The 20757-nt window shown below is 34.9% G+C and overlaps 1 protein-coding gene across 7 annotated transcripts in view; it reads right to left on the bottom strand.

Moving 5' to 3' along the window:
- Positions 1 to 20757, bottom strand: part of CCDC102B (coiled-coil domain containing 102B) — a 116176-nt gene that overhangs the window by 52592 nt on the left and 42827 nt on the right. For 6 of the 7 annotated variants that reach the window (XM_085537551.1, XM_085537553.1, XM_015855189.2 and 3 more), the window contains one exon: positions 19714 to 19923. In XM_085537551.1, the coding sequence (XP_085393677.1) occupies positions 19714 to 19923 (210 nt within the window). Of the gene's footprint in view, positions 1 to 16161; positions 19924 to 20757 lie in introns of those variants that run through there. The other variant, XM_085537554.1, reaches the window with a different exon arrangement.

The following is a 20757-nucleotide window of genomic DNA, read 5'->3' as shown; positions in this document are numbered from 1 at the left end:
GCTTTAGTTTTCTGAAGTACAATTGAAAATATTGTGTAGTACTCTGGAGAAAACTAACATGAGGTACATAAGGGCACAATGCATAGAGAAATTACTAGCTTTATCAACTCAGTAAAATAAATACTGTTTGCTTTAGAAGTGAAGCACCACAATATTTGAATTCCTACTATAAATTTTCATCAGTTTATGAAATCTTTTAGTACACCTAGAGATTCCTCAGCAGTCTCAAATGGATGCTCTTCCCCTAAAGTGCTATTAGGATAAGAAACTTACTGAATGAACTTTCCAAGACATGTGAAATCAATCATTGTAACTATTATAACCAAGACAAATTCCCATTAGAAACTATACTGCACTTACAAGCATCTATTTTAAATTTTTATATACTTGGTGTGCCCAATATAGCAGTACTTCTCAAATTACTTTTATAAATCTAACAGATTTAATAAATTCACACTTAAATTGCTATTCAATTACTTTTCTCTTCAGCAATTTCACAATCTAAAGCATATAGCAGAACATGAATATAATTAAAGAGCTTATTCATTAAAGAAATATTTCTCTGCTTCTGTATCACCTGGGTTTTTCCTCAAGACATTTAAGCTAAGTAAAAATATCATTATGAAAAAAAGAAAATTGTACATACTTAGTAATACACAGAAGGGGACACAATTCATCATGCAGTGAATTCATATTTTTTATTTATCTCTTAGGAACATACATGTTCATTACAGATGCTTTCTTAATATTTATTAACTGCACATCCATGGCCAAATAGGTCTTCATACATTTTTCCAGTTCATTTAATTTTTCAGTAACATGCATCTTTGGAAGGGTAACAGCTTTGACATAATTATATGTATAAATGAAGTAAAACTAAAATCAAGTTACAAAGTTCATCTGCATGTAAAGCTACTCACATCCATTTACACGTCCTGTGGGTGAAATTTCTGAAAGATCAGACAAAAGTGTGGGCCAATTATTTGGCAGTATTTGCAACACAGTGAAGAAGCATTAGCATTTTAAGCATGCAGAGGTATTGGATGTTAGAACCTTAAATTTCTCTCTGGTACCATGGACCCACATTCCTTAGAGGTCTTACAATCAAAAACTTCTGCTTATATCTAACTAACAATATAGCAAAGTATAGCCCGTCCACTTTGATTGATGAGAACTCCAAAGCACAGGAGTACTACCTACCTTCTTCTAGCCTGTACAAAACTGAACATACAAAACAGATCTATTAATCATTAGGACAATGCCTTGATCAAGATCAACACATCCTTTTCAGAGAAAAAAAAAAATTAAAATAAAAAGAAACATTTTTATCTTGAAGCTGCAATAAATCTCGCTAAAGTGAGATGTTACTACTCCAAGCAGACCCAGATAGTAGTTCCCCATATCCAAGCTAATCTAATGCTCTGATGTTCCAACCAACATTTTAGTATTGCTTAGTGTGGTTTCCTAATAAAGCGGGAAACACTGGTACTCTTCCTGCCTATGAGCAAAACCAACATTTCAAAGAATGGCGATGCTGTTAGGTGGCAGTATAACTAACTCAGCTTTCTTCACACCTTGCATTTTTCAAGGAAGGTTTTGTATTGCTTCCATTCTTAGTTTTGTATTCTCATCCATTCGTCTGCCCATACACAGATAAGAAGTCAATATAGTTTACTGTGTGCAATTTTAAGTTCTATTTTAACACAGTCTTCATGATGCTTGGAAATTTTAGTTAGATTCAGGAAAAAAAAACAAAACAAAAAAAAAACCCACAAAACAACGACAACGACAAAAACAAACATAAAATCACCAACAAATACACATGGAAGTCTTTCTCCCTTCATGCATGAATGCAACACATTTAGTGATTTCAGTGTGACCTGAGCTAGAGCACTGTGTTTCTTAAGTACAATCAATCCATATATAAATATATCTATTATCTCAGAATTTATATATGTATATATACATATCTATATACATTATATGCATTTATACACACACATATATGTATATATGTATGTATATATGTATGTATATAAATATATGAAAATGTATATAGATATGTATATATGTATATAGATATACATATATAAATTCTGAGATAATAGATCTACAAATTGCCTACAACAGTACTCCATAATTTTTACTAGAGGATATAGTCAAGTAAACAAATTATAAATGTATTTTTTAGCTTAAAACCAAAGTCCCTTCATAGACTTAACTAATTTGTGTGTCTTAATTTGTTTAAGCATTCCCTTAAAATAAAAAATGAAGCAAATTTAACTCTTGTCTAAATAAAATTTAGACAATAATAAAGCTGCTGATGAGTATGAAACAATTTTTCAGTTCTGTATCACTCCACAAACAGCACAGATGATAAATATTTTGTAAGATGGGACTTCGACCAAAGTTGTGTTAAAATCATACCTGACTTCTGCACAAAGCCTTTTGACAATAAATCTGCATTGGTAAGTGAAAGCTTAGTGTTATCAGTTACCTTGACATTTTGATGTACCAGCAATTTTTTTTCCACATACAAAACAAGTTAAACTTTAGTATGATCTTATCTGACTGTTAGATAAATCATACAAAAGGATTACCGGGGCAATGAGGAATGATGCTTCTGCTCTACTGAATTTGAATTGGACTATACATGCATCACCTCTATGTGTCTGAAGAGCTGCACTGAAATATGGAGTACAGATTTCAGTGGGATACCGCTTAATTACATGCAAGTAGGATACACTTGCTTTTTTTTTTTTTTTCTCCTGGAAGTTGCTGTGCTTAATTAGCATTATTATAATGTAATCATTATGTATACATATATTCATAATTTTCTCATCAACACAGATAGAAACACAAATATACTGACTATTTTGTATGCAATCTTGTAGAAAATTGCAAAAGCTTTCTAAATGTAATTTAATGGTTTTTGCTTTCCTTGACTTCTCTTAATTCTCTTAAGAAGGTGACTTACCTACCCAGCAGATAACATAAGGTCACCTGCACACACACAGCTGTCTTTTTTGTAATCTCAACCCTGTCTCACACAGAAAAAGAATAGGCCAGAACATTAAGGAGTAAGATGTTAAAAAGATTTCTTAAACAACGTCATTTAAATCTGACATCCTTCACTCTCCTCCTATATTTATGAATAAAAAATGATTATAACATTATGAAGATGACAAAGTTATTTATAGAAACAAAACTGAAGGGAATTGTAAAACACTAGCATATCTTTTTTTTTTTTTTTTTTTTTCCTTTAAACAAGGAACTAAGAGCTTATATGTGAGTATAGATTATAAGAGTAATGTGGTTCCTTATAAGAAAAAAAAAAAATTAGGTAGGTTTCAAGCTGATAAGCTATTGTAGGTCAAAGCAAAACATTTTAATAATCACTCAACAAACTGATTAGCAGTCAGCAGTGATGGAGAAACACAGCAAATTCTTTGCCTTAAACACTACTTAGTAATTGCACTCCCTCTCCTTTTACAAATATCATCAGTCACAAGAACCACGACATCATTCTTACTACCATTTCTCTTCACATAAGAGGCATTATACCATTATATTCTGTTGAGCTTCTGCCAAGTAACTTACCACACGAAACATTATCTGAACCAGCAGAAAAAGTGAGATATAAACATAATGTTTCCACAGCCAGAGCCTGAACACTAAACAATCCACACTTTATCATTCTCTTTTCTTAGTCCTTGCTTGTCCCAGTGAACTGATAACCAAATGCAAGAAAAAGAGCTGTTACTTTTTAGACATATCAGCAGAAAGCACAATCCTTTTGAAGTTAATGATTGCTACTGCAGTCCCAAATTGTGCCAGCAACATCTCATGCTTGATTGTTTTCCTGCTAACCAACAAACTTTAAGGAATTGTTGGTACTCTATTGCTATCTGTTGCCAACAGAACCTTAGTACATTACAAAGGCTGCTCCAAAAGTAATGCTTCCCATTTATTTCCATGGAAAATACAACAGCTACAAAGAGGACAATAACACTATTTGATAGAGAAAACAAATAAAATGCTATGAGGCTTTTCACTTCAGCTACAAGAAGCATCACACCCTCAGGTTCTCATCCTGATAGGGAATTTCAACTACTCAGTTATCTGGTGGGAAAACAACAAGGCAAGCTGCTAGAAATCCAAGAAACTCCTGTAATCCATTAACAATAAATTCCTGGCTCAGGTGTTGGACAGTCTCACCAGAGATCATGTGATTCTACAACTCTAAATTTCTTTTGAGTTAAATACTGCAGGTAGGTGATGTCACTACGCTCTCCGTATTTCTTTTTATATTTTTTCCATTCTCCAATTTTAGTAGCTGTGCTTAGCTGTAGAATATTTGACAATATGAACAATACATCACTGACATTCACAGATTAAATTCATTTCTACCTTTCATGTTTTACATCTTACATGAAATAAGAGAAGGATTAGGAAGTAAATAAGTTTTAAGAGTTCATCTACTCATGTTCCAAAGGGCCACTTTATTTTTCAGTTTCATTTCCTCCTGTTTAAATAGTAATCACTGTCACTTTATCAGAATTATGATATTGTCAGCATGATCAATACTCAGAATCCTATTGAATTCAGTACAGCTTTTGCAAATTTAAACTCACAGATTTAAAGCCTACTCCATACTTCAAATGTTTGTAACTCACTACTAAACTACTGTTTTTTAATACAAGTTAAGGAAATAAAAATCTTTACTGATGCAATTTATTAAAGAACCCGAATAAAAAAGAAAAAAAGCCTCTCTGCTTAGAAAAGCAGCAAAGCAGAAGCTTAAGAGAAAACAGAGGAGGTTAGCAAAGAAACATGTAGATAAAAAAGCAGAATATAGTAACTTCATAAACTTATTTTTATAGTGACAACATTACAGCAAGATAATCCATGATAATTTCTGTTATTTAAGATGACTTCTACTGTTTAAGGAAAAAAAAAAACCAAAAACAACAACAAAAAAAAACAAAAACAAACCCACCCAAAACCATAATTATTGAATAGAAAGGAACTTTTATCCTATGAGTTCCCTATTAAAAGGGACTATGCTGAAATGCAAATGAATGTGGAAAACAATGATACTAGGTTACCAACAAAATTATTGACATTTAAGTACTTTCCCCAATTTCTTCCTTACTTGATTTAGTGGAACAAAAAGATATTCAAACAAACAGCAGTTACACCAAAATATCCTCTGCTCATCTATCTTATTTTTCTTTGCCTTTTTACAGCAGCACTCAGAAAGAGAGCGGGACTGCAGCAGTGACTGAAATTAACAACACAATCAGATGTTTCATACTTTAAAAATCACTACCTGGTAGAGATCTGCAGAGTTTATTGCAGTTATTTATACTACATTTTATCAACAGTAAAACAAGCTATATGTATGATGTTGCTTTTACTCTTGTTACATCTGTAATCCTCTCTTTGCAATTTCTTAGCTTTGGATGATTTCTCAGCTATAGTTGCCAGGTCGTATAAATGTAAATCAAAATTAGCTCCCCTAAAGCACAGAGAACTAAACATAATCTCAAAGAAGAAGTGTGGAAACTGCTTTATATTCTTATTCAGGCATTATACTGAAGAGCTACTGTAGATAAAGAAAATCTTGCAAATTATTTAATGCTAATCAGCTAATAGACTAAATTTTCCTAAGTATTAAATTAAATATTAGCTTTTACCAGCTAAGCTCAAATTCCAAGCAGCATTTATCTAGATACTTAATCTTCTAATTTTATCCCTTAGGTCCTTTGTGTTCATGTACAAGTTTTAGAAAGAGTTAATATTGCAGCCAATTTTATAAGACATCCAACTACCAGAACCTGAGTCATAATGATAGATGAATTTCTGCTGAATGATGTGCTTGAGATAGAACAGTCTCTGTTGATCCTTTAGGCCATTCATGAACTTTTGCAGAATTCACATATTGTTATGAATTGATTCAGCTTTTCATTTCTGAATGATCATCTCATTAATGACTGACAGTGAATGACATTTGACATGCAGCACCTGTAACAAATAATCCCCTTCAAAACATCACTGTGTTTGAGACACAGAGGACATGCAGCATTACAGAGCTTGGTCCACGATTATAATACATGGGAACTGAATTCAAGCTAGAATCATCCTGACTTTACATACAACTTGCTAAACAAAGACACATTTAAAATGAAAAATAAATTCTGCTTTCAGAGTATGAAAGACACCACAAAAACTGCACTGCTGTTAAGTTCATGCTTTAAACTGTTCCTCTTTAGATGGCACGTAGAGTGAGTTTATAGATGGTTAAACAGAAACTAGCAGTTCCAAGTAAATGAAGCCTCTCAGGAAGGAAATCACTCTATTCATCTCCCAGCATCCTATTCTACTATTACAGACAATTAGATTTATTCCTCAACATTAAACTGCCCATTGTGTTGCATGATAAATTAGAGATACAAAGCATGATTAGGCAAGTTAAATAAAAGGTTATTTTTCACCCCAGAAAGACAGTGAGTTGGTTTAAAACTGATATTGTAGTGCAATTCTTGTCTCCCAGGAATACCTAAATAAAGCTGTCGGTTTCTGAAATAAAGCTGAGAACACATTTCATTTAAAAAAAAAAAAAGTTTTCTTTAATCTTCTATGTATTTTTAAATGTAACGTGCAAAGTACAGGCAAGATGAGAATAGCATCTTAGCATGATGCTCTCTGCATTCTGGCTCCTACTAAAATATTATTAATCAGTAGTTTTGTACACTAAGATACCAGAAGTGCTCTTTTACTGTCCTAATTTAAAGATTACTATAGCATAATCTGAAGTGTGGATGAGCTTTCTCAGCATACGAACCTCTTCAGTTCAAGACCTCAATTTTCATTTATTTATTTGGGTTCTGGTGTGACATAACTACAACTCCAAAACAGTCATCAATCACTGTACAATCAACAAATGTACAGGTAGAGTGGCATGCTTAGGATGGTATTTCACAGATTGTATAATTAGAAATATTACCATGGTGGAAAGAGATAATCAATGATAAATGAAATGCTCACCCATGTCCTAGGCTTACAGTAGGAAACACCAAAGGGAGGGATCTCCAGAAAGAGATTCTTCCCCAGTGGCAGCCCTTGAATTGTCTCTAGGAGAGGTGCAGCCAGGCTCCACCCCTTCCAGTCACACAGCTGAATTGTCTTCAGCTGTAGTACCACAGCTGACTCAGTCCTTGCAATCAGTGGTTTAGGCGTGACTCAACAGTTCCCACAGAGAGCACCAAATACTATCTAGGATACATCCTACTTACTGACAGCATTCAAAGTAAAAACCAGAAAAACAAAATAAAACACCAAACATCAGCAGTAGCATTCCTTCCTCTCCTTCTAATCTCCATAAACAGATGATAAAAGAGCTAAAAAAATGCCTATTCAACATTCATTGTTGTAAATTCAGGAATAAGTGATACTTGAAAATGATTGTCCTTATTAGTTTTAGCAAGAAAATCCATTTATGGTATGAAAGACCATTTTCTTCCATTTGATGAATACTCTAATAATTAAGTTAAAAAACTGACAAAATGACAGATACAGTAGACCTTATGTTTTCTGCTTTATTCCATTTTACTTATAATTATGAGGTATGAACAAGCACTTTAGACTACAGAAAAAAAATATATACCGCATGATAAATGCACACAGGCAAAGATAAAAAGATTGTGAAGAACATTCTCAAATATAATAAAAGAAACAATAATACCATTATTGCATTCTTTTATGAAGCAGATAATTAGAAATATATAACAAAATTTCCATGATTGCATAAATATGCGCTGTATATATTGTCTAGTTTCATATATTGTCTGTTCATTCTTAAAATTCTATCAATATTAAGAAAAGATATAAATAATTTATGTAGATGCTTTTAACAGACAAATGCCTGATTTTAAGCAAAGTAGTACTGTTTTAGCTTGCCTTAGAGAAGAGAAAAATGTAAGCCTAAGGAGTATTTCTTAGATTACATAAATATCATAGGATCGCTAAGGTAATGTTTAGGTTCTTACCATAATGGCATGAAGAAAAAATGCACAAAAAATGAAGGAATAATAGTTAGAAGCTCAGTGAAGATTATGGGAAGGAAGGAAAAAAAAACAACGCAAAACTGCTGTAAGAAGTGTCCAACTAGTGCATCGGTATAGTTTTCAGGCAGATACTGAAATCAACATTTTTTTGCTTGTTTATGCGTTGATGCCTGGAGCATGACTTGGTGCCAATAAGGAAGAGTGACAGTTATTTAAGATAACAAAATCATGCAGAAAAATTGATCAAATATCTACTGCACCATATCCAAATCTTGAATATGTAGGAAAGGTACCCCCTAAAAATTGTTTTTATCACCATTTACATTTCAAAAATTTTTTGTTCTCAAGTTTTTATTCTCCTTTAATGTTCATTAACACATACATGTGTCCTACTCAGCATGAGTATACTGAATCCATATTTTTCAAGAAGTCAGATCTATCAGCTATAAAGTGCGTAAGAAGTCACAAGTGCATTTAGGAATGCCAATACATTCTGCTTATGACAAATTTACTGTGCATGATCAGACCATTGATTCAGAGCAGCCTCAGTAAAAGATCTGAGCCTTTCACAACACTGACATCTCTGTACATGTCTCATGAAGCTGATGTGCATTACTGATATCAGTCTTTATGAATTTTTTTATTCCATTCAAGACTTGTACCCTGAACAAGACATCTTCGTAACATCTGTAATAAAGACCTTTGAATTCTACTTGAATACAGTTTGCAGCTGACAGGGCAGAGAGGAGATATATCCAAAACTCTCTCAACAAATAAGCATCTTAGCATAAAACATTTATTTTTTGCTTGTTTTGTGTTTAATGCAACTGTGCGCAGTCTTCAGCTATATCTTAAGCTAGATACTATCGCACTAACAAAAACATTCATTTTGCCACTTCCTATAAATAGGGTTATTCTATCATGAGTCATTCTGCCTCACGCTTCCCAATGAATTAATGCATATCACAGACTAGTTCATTTCAGTAGTTTCACATAGCTGCTGCACACTGAACACACATGTAAAAGTTAAAAACAACCTTCCATCTGAATTGGTTTCTAGACAAGTTAGTAAGATATCGCAGTTACTGTAAACACAAAGTAGCACACTGTATTAAAATAGAATAAACTAATATGCTGTTTTATGTTTTCTGCCTAACCAATTTAACACTATTTCATTCTGTTTGTAAATTGAGTGCTGTTCATGTCAGCATACTGTGGTAGCATTGGCAGCATGATTGCTTGTTTGTTTGTTTGCTTTGTGATGCTTTCGTTTGGTTTGTTGGGGTTTTATGTTTGTTTTGTGTATGTGCATGCAATCTTTGCAGTAACCATACAAGCATTATTAGGCTCAAAGGATAAGCACAAAAAATTGAATCCTTTCTGATTTTGACACTTTTGTAAAAGCTATTTAGTTTGTACATTGTGATGGAATGAATCCACAACAAGCAGTCTTCAGAGCACACCTAAAGCTTTTTTGCAAGGTAATATCTCACTACGCTATTTCAGATCTTGAAAAAGAATGTGTGAAGGATTATTCTCAGATTACCATAGAAGTTCTCTAATGTACATCTTATGAAACCAGCAAGGCACTTCTGTCAACTCTCTGGAGCAACTTGTCTGAGGACTATTCTACAGCAGAATAATTTTCCTGTCAACTTTTGCTGTGTTGTCAACAGTTATACCTAGTTTGACAGCAGGTTAGGGTAAAAGAGCAAGAGGACACAGTATACTGAAAAAGTAGAAGTTAAGAGTCGGAAGTCTCCTCTTGGTTTCTGAAGGATTCACACAAACAGAGCACTACTCCGTAAAGTTTCTGGTTAGCATGCTTATTTTATCACGACTTCCCATTTATTTTTCTAACATCAGCTATTCCTCCTTTCCCAGACTAACAAAATCCAGGCCTTCCCTACTCAGGAGGAATTATTTGAGGAATGACATAGTGTACGTATTTGGACTTTCAAAGTCCATAAAGAGAACTTGCCAAAATAAGCATTTTTCATGAATGATTTTATTATTATGTGGTTTAACTGCATGAAGTCTTAAGAAAGTGTACTTGAGCTCTGGAACTAGATGATTCACACTCTTCCAGTAATTACAAAGCATGTTTTCAGGCTCAAATATAGAGGCTGTACACTATTCATAAGGTATTCCTTGTAACAGGGCTTTATTTTACAGATTGCCTCATCTATCATTCACATTAAATATTTGAGGTTAAGCAAAATTCAAAAGCTTTGTACTTCCAATTATTCACCTTTAATCAGAAAAACTATTTTTTGACCTCCTGTTTAGGAATAATACAACAGTCAAAAATTAAAAATAGAACATTTTTAACATGCTAGCTAGAAACTATTTTCATAACACATCCATTTGTGGCTTGAAATGCATTTCCAAACCAAGCAAATTTATCACAGCATAGATATCAGTTCAATTTCCCATTTTGTGGGTGTTATGGTTTAACGCAGCAGCAGCTCAGCACCACACAGCCATTTGCTCACTTAAACTGCAATTAAACTGCTTGCCACTTGACATACAGGACCAATGTGGCACCCAACCACCAACACAAAGACTCACCCCTGAGAAGGAGCACATGGCAACCCTCAAACAACCAGTCCCAGGTAACTGCCCACAGCTTTATGACCTTCAGTACAATGCCATGTGGTACAGAATAACCCCCACAGCCTAATTCAGGTACCTCCTCTGGCTCTGCCACACCCCTTGCTGTCATGCCCTCCAGGCGCTGGCTCCAGATCACAGCTTGGTCCTAAGAGAGCACTCATCTCTCAGCAACAACTAACCATTGGCGTGCTATTAACACTAGGGCACCAATTAATTATAAGACAGTATAAAGGAGTTTATAATTCTTAAAATTTTAGAATGCACACCAACGGCAAAACAACATTATTAATAAAACCACAGTCTACAATAGTTTTTTTACCTAAGCAATTGTTATATACCGGGGGGGGGCGGGGGGGGGGAACGGGGGAAACAACAACTAATAATGATGTCTCATGTTTAATGCCTTTTTGACCATCCAGTTTCTAAAATGTAAGATATGCAAGATAACACACTATGATATAATAAGGAGTCTTCATATGTACTACTTATGAGAAGAAAAATAAGTACAATCACACAGATAACCACACATTTTCAAGTAGTCTTTTCAGACCATGTACTAATGCAAAAATGTTACCACACACCTTTCCATAGTATATGATAAACTTTAATATTAATACTGAAATTAAATATTAAATTAGATATTAATATTAAAAATACTTAAATATTTTACATTTATCTCCTGAGATAGATGAAAGTACCATTGAAACAGTGACTATTTCTAGCAATTTTTCTAATCTCATTTTTTTTGCCTCATGTTTGCATATAGATAAAATAATTAGTTTTAAAACCTCACATAGAATCGTAGAGTTACCCAGGTTGGAAAAGACCTTAAAGATCATCAAGTCCAACCACAGCCTAACCATAGTACCCTAACTCTAACAACCCACTGCTAAATCATATAGCTGAGCACCACATCCAAACGGCTCTTAAACACATCCACGGATGGTGACTCAACCACTTCCCTGGTGAGCCTATTCCAGTGCTTAACTACCCTTTCTATAAAGAAGTGTTTCCTAACATCCAATCTAAACTTAACTTGGTGCAACTTTATGCCATTTCCGCTCATCCTGTCACCAATGAGAAGAGACCTGCCCTGCTCTCACTGTAAGCACCTTTCAAATACTGGAAGAGAGCAATAATGTCTCCCCTCAGCCTCCTTTTCCCCAGCTAAACAGACCCAGCTCCCTCAACCTCTCCTCATAGGGCTGATTTTCCAAGACCTTCATTAGCCTCACAAGACCAATTTACATAACCTTCAAAAGATCTGCTCCAGCACCTCCATGTCCTTTTTGTACTGAGATGCCCAAAACTGAATATTTAATGGTTAAGATGTAAATAAAATTTATATGCAATGTTGCTGGTTTTGAATATAAACAATTTAGTCTTTTCATTTATCAGAACAACAAAGAACATTTACTTGCCAATAGTGACAGTTAAAAAGTAAACATCTTTGAAGAAGCAGAAAACATTCCCTGCATATCATCATAGTATCATAGTCTCGTGCAGGTTGGAAGGGACCTTAGAGATCATCGAGTTCAATCCCCCGGGATTCGAGCCTCCTGTGTAGCCAAGCGGCACTTCTACCACTTGCGCCACAGGGGGGATTCGAACCCAGGGCCTCCGGTGTTGCAACGCAGCATTCCTACCACTTGCGCCACCGGGGTACACTGCATATCTGCAGATTGAACTTTGATCACAGAACACAGAACACAAGGACATATTTGTCATACCTTGAAAAACATTACTGAATACAGGCTGAACCTCCAGTTGAACGAGTGTTTCAGCAAGGAGACCAACCACACGATTCTACATCTTTACCCTGAGTATCTTTACTAACTGCCTGAGCAGTCAGTCTCCAATACACATCTACATTTTAGAACACAGAGTCTCATGTAGGCATGAATATAATGATCTTAGAGATTTTAATAACAATATTCTTCATGTAAATTGATGCCATTTTACACCAGTGAAGCCAAGGACAGAAATCTGCCAAAAGCATTCACTCACAGTTGCAAATTAAACTTCTTGCGAAAAAGCAGTATTTTCAATCATAGTATGTGGCTTCTGTATACATGATGAAAGGTAAATGACTAAGATAATTCAAAACCATGGACACCGTTACACCTAGTAATCATGAAACCGCAGGAGTGTGAATGTAGAGTAACCAATTTAAACTTAATCAGTTCTAGGCCATTAGACTTGGCAAAACGGTATTTCCACTCAAGTATACTAAGGCCTGCTGCAGTCATTTCCATTTGAAGGTCAGTGATTTCCAATGTTGACCTCCAGAAAAACATAAAAGATGATAAACAATGAATTTATTCCAATAACAGCCACAAAATAATACCAAAAATAGATCAGATTTAATCATCATGAAGACAAAAGAATCTTCTTGGTATTTTAATGAATTAGATTATATTGTGCTGAACCTCTCCCTGCACAGACACTTTGTAGCCTCTTAGCCATGGTCTACTGCTGATACTATCATTTGGTGCGCAGTGAGGAATATCTGGCCTTTAAGGACACACTCCCTTCCCGCAGTTTGGCTCAGGACCAATTTGTAAACATAGATGAGGGCCAGCCCCTGCTCCCCTCTTGGGAAGGTCCTTAAGCAAAGCTCTTCCCTAAAGCTCTGATGGAAACCCTAAGCAATAACACTACCTCCTTCTCTTTGGAGTTTTTAATGGTGATGCTCCTATAGGCCATGCTTGAGGCCCAGTCCCACATGCCACACTGTGAATGCAGCCATGCCCGTGCTGGCCAAGTCAACAATCAGTTTGGGCCCCCACTATGCTGACTGAATTACAAGTCTGGAAAGACACTAAGAACTTGTGTAGTGATCTTTATTTTCAGCTGACTTTGTCCACCACCACCTAACTTATCTTTTCCATGGGCTGAAAGAATTCAGTAGAACTGAATAAGGTTGCTGGTTCTCCTGGCCTTGGTAATGTGGTCAGCTATGGCTCCTCTTTTCTTACAAAACAGGTAGAAGTCTGACATTTGACACCAATGCCAAAATTACTGTAGCACAATATACGAGACATTCAGAAGTCCAAATACTTAAAGCCACACCTTAAAGCATTTATACACAACATATATATATGTAGTATATATATAACATAAACAGTTTCTATAGCCTTATCACCTTCTGAGTTTTAAAGACATCTTGCACAATACAGTGACAGATAACAGATAATTATAAAAGCTTTAAGAAAGATTGCTACAACCCTGCTCAAACAGATTATACTCACAATGATGTAGAAAATACAGTCTGTAATTCTGTACTAAAGAAATGAATTCTCTTTTCAACATGGTTGCTGCTAATTTAAAATACACACTTGGTAATATAGCAATAAATGGCATTGCTAGGAAGAATGACTTAAATAAGTAAAAAAAAAAAAAAAAAAAAAAAATTAATGTGAAAGTGGGAAACAAGTTGTTAAGTACAGCACGACAACACAGAAAGAAAGTCCCAGACCGCAGCAAATGAAAAAAAAAAAAAGCTCAAGTGCTGCAGCCATAAACACAGGAAAAAAGGAAAGAAACTGCTTACCCTTCAAAAGCCTCAGGTACACAAAGATCTCCAAGAAGATACCCTCACCTCTACTGCAAGCCCTTAAATGAGGTCTGAGGAGTGGATCCTGGCTTTGCCCCTTCCAGTCACCGCATGAACTGAGCTCCCCTGGGTTGGCCCTACCTTCCCACCAGGTGCTCAATCACTGGTTGAAGCTGTGACATAGCTTTTCCATTACACAAGATGTGAAATGAAAACTAAATGAATCAATAAATGAGAAAATGTGTGTATTACCAACTGAAAGAAATACAACAATTACTTCAAATATCCCAGTAACTGGATTAACTAGTGTTAATTTCTATGCTAACTGATTTGTTGATATTTCTGAACGCAGGGAAAATAGGATGAAAAGGGTAAATAATGATGAAAAACAGATATTAGATGACAATAGCAGATTAAGAATGTTAGTAAGTCGTTCTTTTCTAATGTACCTAATTTTCAACGTTAATTAAACATAGAGATTAATAATACTAAATATTCTTCATTTAAAAATAAAAATCTTCCACACCGTTTCTTCATTATGAAGCTCAGATGTAGGATTTACTTGCCTTTTGAGGAACAACCTTTTCCTTCACCAAATATTAAAGAAAATTCTGGACAAGCTGCCTTAAAAAATAAATAAAAACAAACAAAAAACAAACAAAAAACCACAGATCTTACTTTTTAGACAGAGTTGCTGGTTACTTCTAGTATATCGACTCACTTCCTCACAAATTTTCTGAAACAGTGAAGGACAGAGACTTCAACATCCCTAAACTGAGCAAAGCAAAGCATATGGGATATGACTGACTGAGACAAGAGGTGTTCAGCTTTATAATTCAGTATTTAGGCCATGTGAGGATTACTCATCTCCAAAGTATACAAAACATAAGTTTTTGGTTACACCATCCCTTGACGAAATAACTTCAAACATAAGCTATATATTTACCTTTTATTATTATTTCTTTGGCACAAGATAGTTTTAATGTGGTTCTTAAGCTCTGATTTATTTAGAAACACGTAATTTGAAAAACATTAAAAATACTATGATGAAAAGATAATCCTCTTAATAAACAGTTCAACCACAATTACATGGATGAAACAACTGCAGCTCTACTCAGATGAGCACAAAATGACAAGCATCAGACCTAAATTAGAATGCTTCTGATTACATTGCTCTTCCTTTATACAGGTATGAATAAGAAACACAGAATCACAGAATCACAGAATCACAGAATCACAGAATTGTAGGGGTTGGAAGGGACCTCTAGAGATCATCGAGTCCAACCCCCCTGCCAAAGCAAGCTCCCTACACCACGTCACACAGGTAGGCGTCCAGGTGGGTCTTGAATATCTCCAGAGAAGGAGACTCCACCACCTCCCTGGGCAGCCTGTTCCAGTGCTCCGTCACCCTCACTGTAAAGAAGTTCTTGCGCACATTCGTGCGGAACTTCCTATGCTGTACTTTCATCCCATTACCCCTAGTCCTATCCCCACGCACTAGAAACAAGAAATCCCACGAGATTTAGCACTGAGAAATATTTTCTACATAGACCTAGTTAAAAGATTTAGAAAGGCAGTTTCAGAGAGAACTGAGAGCCAGGTCTCCTCCATGAACATAATAATCCAAGACAGCTGTCTTGAAAGCAATGAGGAAAGTGAAGCACATCAAAACGAAGCATAAGGTAATTCAAACACATACTCCTGGCTGTTCAAAGAACTGAGGTTTCCAAAGCTGGAAACCCACATTTCAGAACTATAAGTACATATTTTTAAGTGGAACACAGGATAACAACCCTTTTCTTTTTTCAGTACTGACAAATGATGCCCAAAATTTTACTGAAGGTTGAATTCCTGAATTATCTCTTTATTTTTTCCTCTTTAAAAGGAATTTGTCAACAAACAAATCTTAAAGGCTGTTACTTCAAAGCAGCCATTTTATTCAAGTCTGAGGCATTTCACCAGAAGTGTAATTAGGAAAAAAAGAACAACAAACATATACAACAACTGTATCCCAAGTGGTAATTCTGACAAAACATATTGCACTTGAAAAATCTGCTAAGGGAGCAAATTGTGCAGCCATTGCTCCTTAACCATCACAATAACCATCCCAGAGGTCTGCACTGAAATGAAGATAATTCTCCATTGGATGAACAGTGCTAAGTGAAGTATCAAAGTGTTTAACAATGCTAACAAAATGCTCTCTCGAGTATTATTTTCTGACAAAGAGTTAAAACTATATTAAAAATTCAACCCATGAGATCTGTGACACAGAACCAGGAATGAAACACATAGCAATTATTTTAAGCCCTTACTAATCAAACTTCTCCTAGGCAAATTACAAAATTCCATCTGTGTACTGAGGTGTCTCCTTGAACGCTTCTGGCAGATCACATGCATTAAGACAAGGGCTACAGAGACACAGACCTCTGAATGCTGTTGACAAGGTAGCAATTTGCATACATTTTTGTATCTGGCTGTATTCACACTAGTAAATCATCACAACAGAAGACAGTAATCACAGAATCATTAAGGTTGGAAACGACCTCTAAAATCATCTAGTCCAGTTCTCTACCCATCATCAATACTGCCCACTAAACCACATGCCTAAGAACTACATCCACCCTCTCCTTAAGCAGTCTGCAGCATTGGGTTCAGTACTTAGGCTCAAGCTGAAAAACGTGCAAACCTGAGTTTCGTCTGCTACTGTGTCCCCTTGATGCAATTGCAGAAATTACACTCTCATTCAGGATACTATCACTAAAAAAACAATTTTTTCCTGTGATGCGGATTCACAAATCTCTGGCATTGGGTTGGTGGTGACAGTGGCCCCTGCCAGACTTTCTCCCACCTCGGCTGCTGGGCCCGGCCATGTACTGTAGCAGGGCGTTTGGAAAGCGCAGGAATCAACTATATCCAGTAGGGGGCAGCCCCGGCCTCATTTCACAGAGAAGCCAGGCAGCACCCTGCTACCAAAACCTGCTGTGTAAATCCACTATAGGCGAACGATCTTTGTTTTTCAAAGTATTAGTGTATAAAAAAACGGAGTGCTTCTTACCTTTGAAAAAACAAGCCTGAAACGCTGATGATTGAAAACAAATGCTGCTAAATAATGTTAGTGTAAAATAGTGTCATAAAAATACATGCTGGCCATAATCCCATCTTTAAATCATGCAACAAAATTATAGTCCTGTAATATTAAAATTTGAAACTAAACAAAACAGCAACAACAAATAGTCTATAAACACAGTTTACTGTGCTGTACTCAGGCCCTATACTAGTCAGCTACAAAACATATACAATGAATAAAATGTTTAATGACTAACTATTGGCCATAATAATTAGAGACAGTACAAAAGAACACTGTTCTTATTCCCCCAAATTAATGTAGAAGTTTTTCTAAAGGTGATATTCAGAAAGAGAAAATCTCTTTCCATAAAGGGCACGTTTTGGGTATTGATCTGTGCTATCAGAAAGCACTTTTTCTTCATTTTATCTCTTCCTAGATGAACCAGTTAGACCCACTTAATATTTATTCCCATGCTATTTGTCAAATAATACAGCTATTAATTTAAATGTTTTTCTCCATTCCAAGATGCACAATCAATAAAACTAAATAGTAACAATGTCTGATCTCAACTGTTTCATCAATTCTGCTCATCTTGTAGAACAGGAGTTAACCTTTGAAAAACTTCACACAAAAACATTTTCAATCAACATAATGCCTGCTAAGAATAATGTTAAGGCTTCACACTTTGTGCAAAGTATGGTAATAAGTTTCGTGCTCAGAAACTGAATTTGCACGAGTGGCAAGAGATTGCACAAATTCTATGGACATATAAATATTAAGATAATTGTCAACGTGAAATCTTTTACACAAGAACATTAGAACTCCCCTTCTGTGTTTTGATCCCATGCCTAATATTGCCTAATATTCCTAGAATTGCTAATAAAGGAAAAAAGTTGTTGTTTGCTTGTAACCTTTCAAACTGAGAATCAGACACATTTCAACTAACAACCCTATATGCTGTTTTAAATACCTGGAATGGATGTCATATATTCTCTTACAAATGCAAGTTTTGGAGAAGCAGGGGTATAAGGTAACTGCATTTTGCTCTGCAGGTAATTCCCCAACATATTACCCATATCCATTTTATCTACTTGATAAGTAAATCTGTAATCATCCATAAACATCTAACCAATAGCTATGTCTTAAAAACCTTATGTGCTCTTCTAATCCTTGATATAACATCTGATTTCATTTGAACCAAAACTACCATCCAAGTAAAAAAGGCTTTTGGATTAGAAGCCAGACATTCTCTCAGGTTATGGATGATGCTGTTCTGTGATTATCATGAAAAGCACAGACAAACAGCTACAAATGAATCATTTCTCATCTTATTCTTTGGATGATAGCTGTTAGCACGCTACCAGATGACGATTTACATATTTTCAGTTGCCAATAAATCATCATTTTTTATTTTCTCATTGAAACTGATAACCAGTTGTTTTGAAGACAGTCTTATTCTAATATTTTCTACTACAAATAGGTAGACACTGCATGGACATTCATTTTTATGATAAGAAGAGAATGATGCCTGCACACCATATTCACCTTTTGACTTTGACAAAAATGATGCAAAGTAGTCTCCAGCAGAGCCATGCTAGTAAAAGTAAGAAATATCACAGATGTCTAACAGGTGTCTAATTCTTACAAAACTAACATTTTTTTAAAAGGCAAAAGAACAAAATGTCTAACTATAATATATTTGAAACACGGGAACATGCTGAAGCAGATATACCTCATTCTGGCCATATCTCTAAACTCAAAAACTCAAATTGCTTACATTACGAAGAAATCAGAAAAATCTTCATGTGATACAATATGATTTGATGCAATAAATGTCACTAAAGGAAAGTTAAAAATGGATGTTCATTATATAAGATGTTCTATTAGGTTAAGTTTGACTCATGAAATGCAACTTGCTGCTTTTGAGCCATCATAGAAATGCACAAAAAATCAGTTACATCTAAAAGCAGACCTCAAGCACAGAACACCTTGTTCTTCAAATCTTTACCAAGATAAATTAGTTATTTCGTCTTTCCTAAGAAGAGATTCAGTATTCAGAATGACTGAGAAACAATTTGCCTTACAACTTTTTTGCTTCAGTCTTCATCATGTAGCTACCAAAGTTTACTCAATCTTTTCAGTTCCTATTAGTCATTACTTTCACCCTTAAGTTTTCTTCTCTAACTTGTCAGTTCTCCTGGTTCTTTTTAAGACTAGAGATTTTTCTTTCTGCTTCTGTACCCTACAGACATTCACAGTCACTGTGTTTTAATTGCCCAGGTTTTAGATGCAGAAACACAGTTATTCTCTCTTGTTTTAGGGACATATTTTGTCATTTGTTATTATGAAATAGCAATTCTACACAGGAATGCTCCTAAAGTAATGAAACATAGCAATATACATACCTTATGTTTAACCTGCAGCTTACTTTGTGCATTTTGATGGTCACAACTCAACTTAATTGGTACTGCTTTATTTTTCATCTCCAGAAGTTCCTGAATTTCTTTCACTTGCAACTTCAACCTTCTGCTCTCTTCTTCCAGACACTGTTTTTCTGCATCAGGTATCTCTCTCTTTTCCCATTCAGAGGTATTCTCAAACTGCCATCTTTCCAGCTGGGAAGGATGTGGGGGCAGAGTAGGAGAATGACCAAAAGAGAAAAAGAAAGAGAAGTATGATATATTCTATTTAAAGGATGAAGCTAGCAGCCTCATCTCATACTAAGCCTTAGAAATCAGTCTAAGATAGAAGCTTACAACAGGAAACAGTCAAGAGCTTCAAAAAGGGAAAAAAAAAAAAAAAAAAAAAAAAAAAAAAAAAAAAAGATAGCTTTAACCAAGTAAAGTATAGGTAAGATTTTAAAATAATAATATGCAACTAAATGTTATTTGTTTCAGTTTCCCATTTCTTTAGGGAATAACTCTACTAAAAAGAAAAATGTTAGGATTACATATTTTCAGTTTTGTATGTCTTTACGTAGAAGTTCTAAATTAAATCTTCAGCACTAGGGAGCTACATCCTAATAAATAAATTCCTTAAGGATTTTAATTTTTCAGACTACTCTATTTCTTGAGGTCACAATTAGTACCCTTAAAAGAAATACTATCTTTTATGGTCAGTAGTGCTATTTCAGTGCAGTATAAATAACTTTTCTTAATTCACTAATCCATGTATAGGAGGAATTAAAATTAGCAACAAAAAACCATGTTACTGAGTAGTAGGAAGCAATTATCTCACAAGCTGAAATGGGCCTGAAAAATAACATTCATTTAGTAGCATGATTCAAAATGAAAGTAAGTACGGAAAGAAACACATAAACCATCAATTAAATGTTTACTATTCTTAAGAAAATATTTGAATTGACAAAAGACAAATGATCTTTTAAAATATATGTATTGTATTAAAAATATATGTATTAAATCCAAATATAAATATATATTAGTATTTTC

The sequence above is a fragment of the Coturnix japonica genome, chromosome 2 (genome assembly GCF_054131305.1).
Source record: "Coturnix japonica strain WE chromosome 2, WE-NBRP24, whole genome shotgun sequence".
NCBI lineage: Eukaryota > Metazoa > Chordata > Aves > Galliformes > Phasianidae > Coturnix > Coturnix japonica.
The sequence above is the reverse complement of the archived record's forward strand: the minus strand, read 5'-3'. Positions and strand labels throughout refer to the sequence as shown.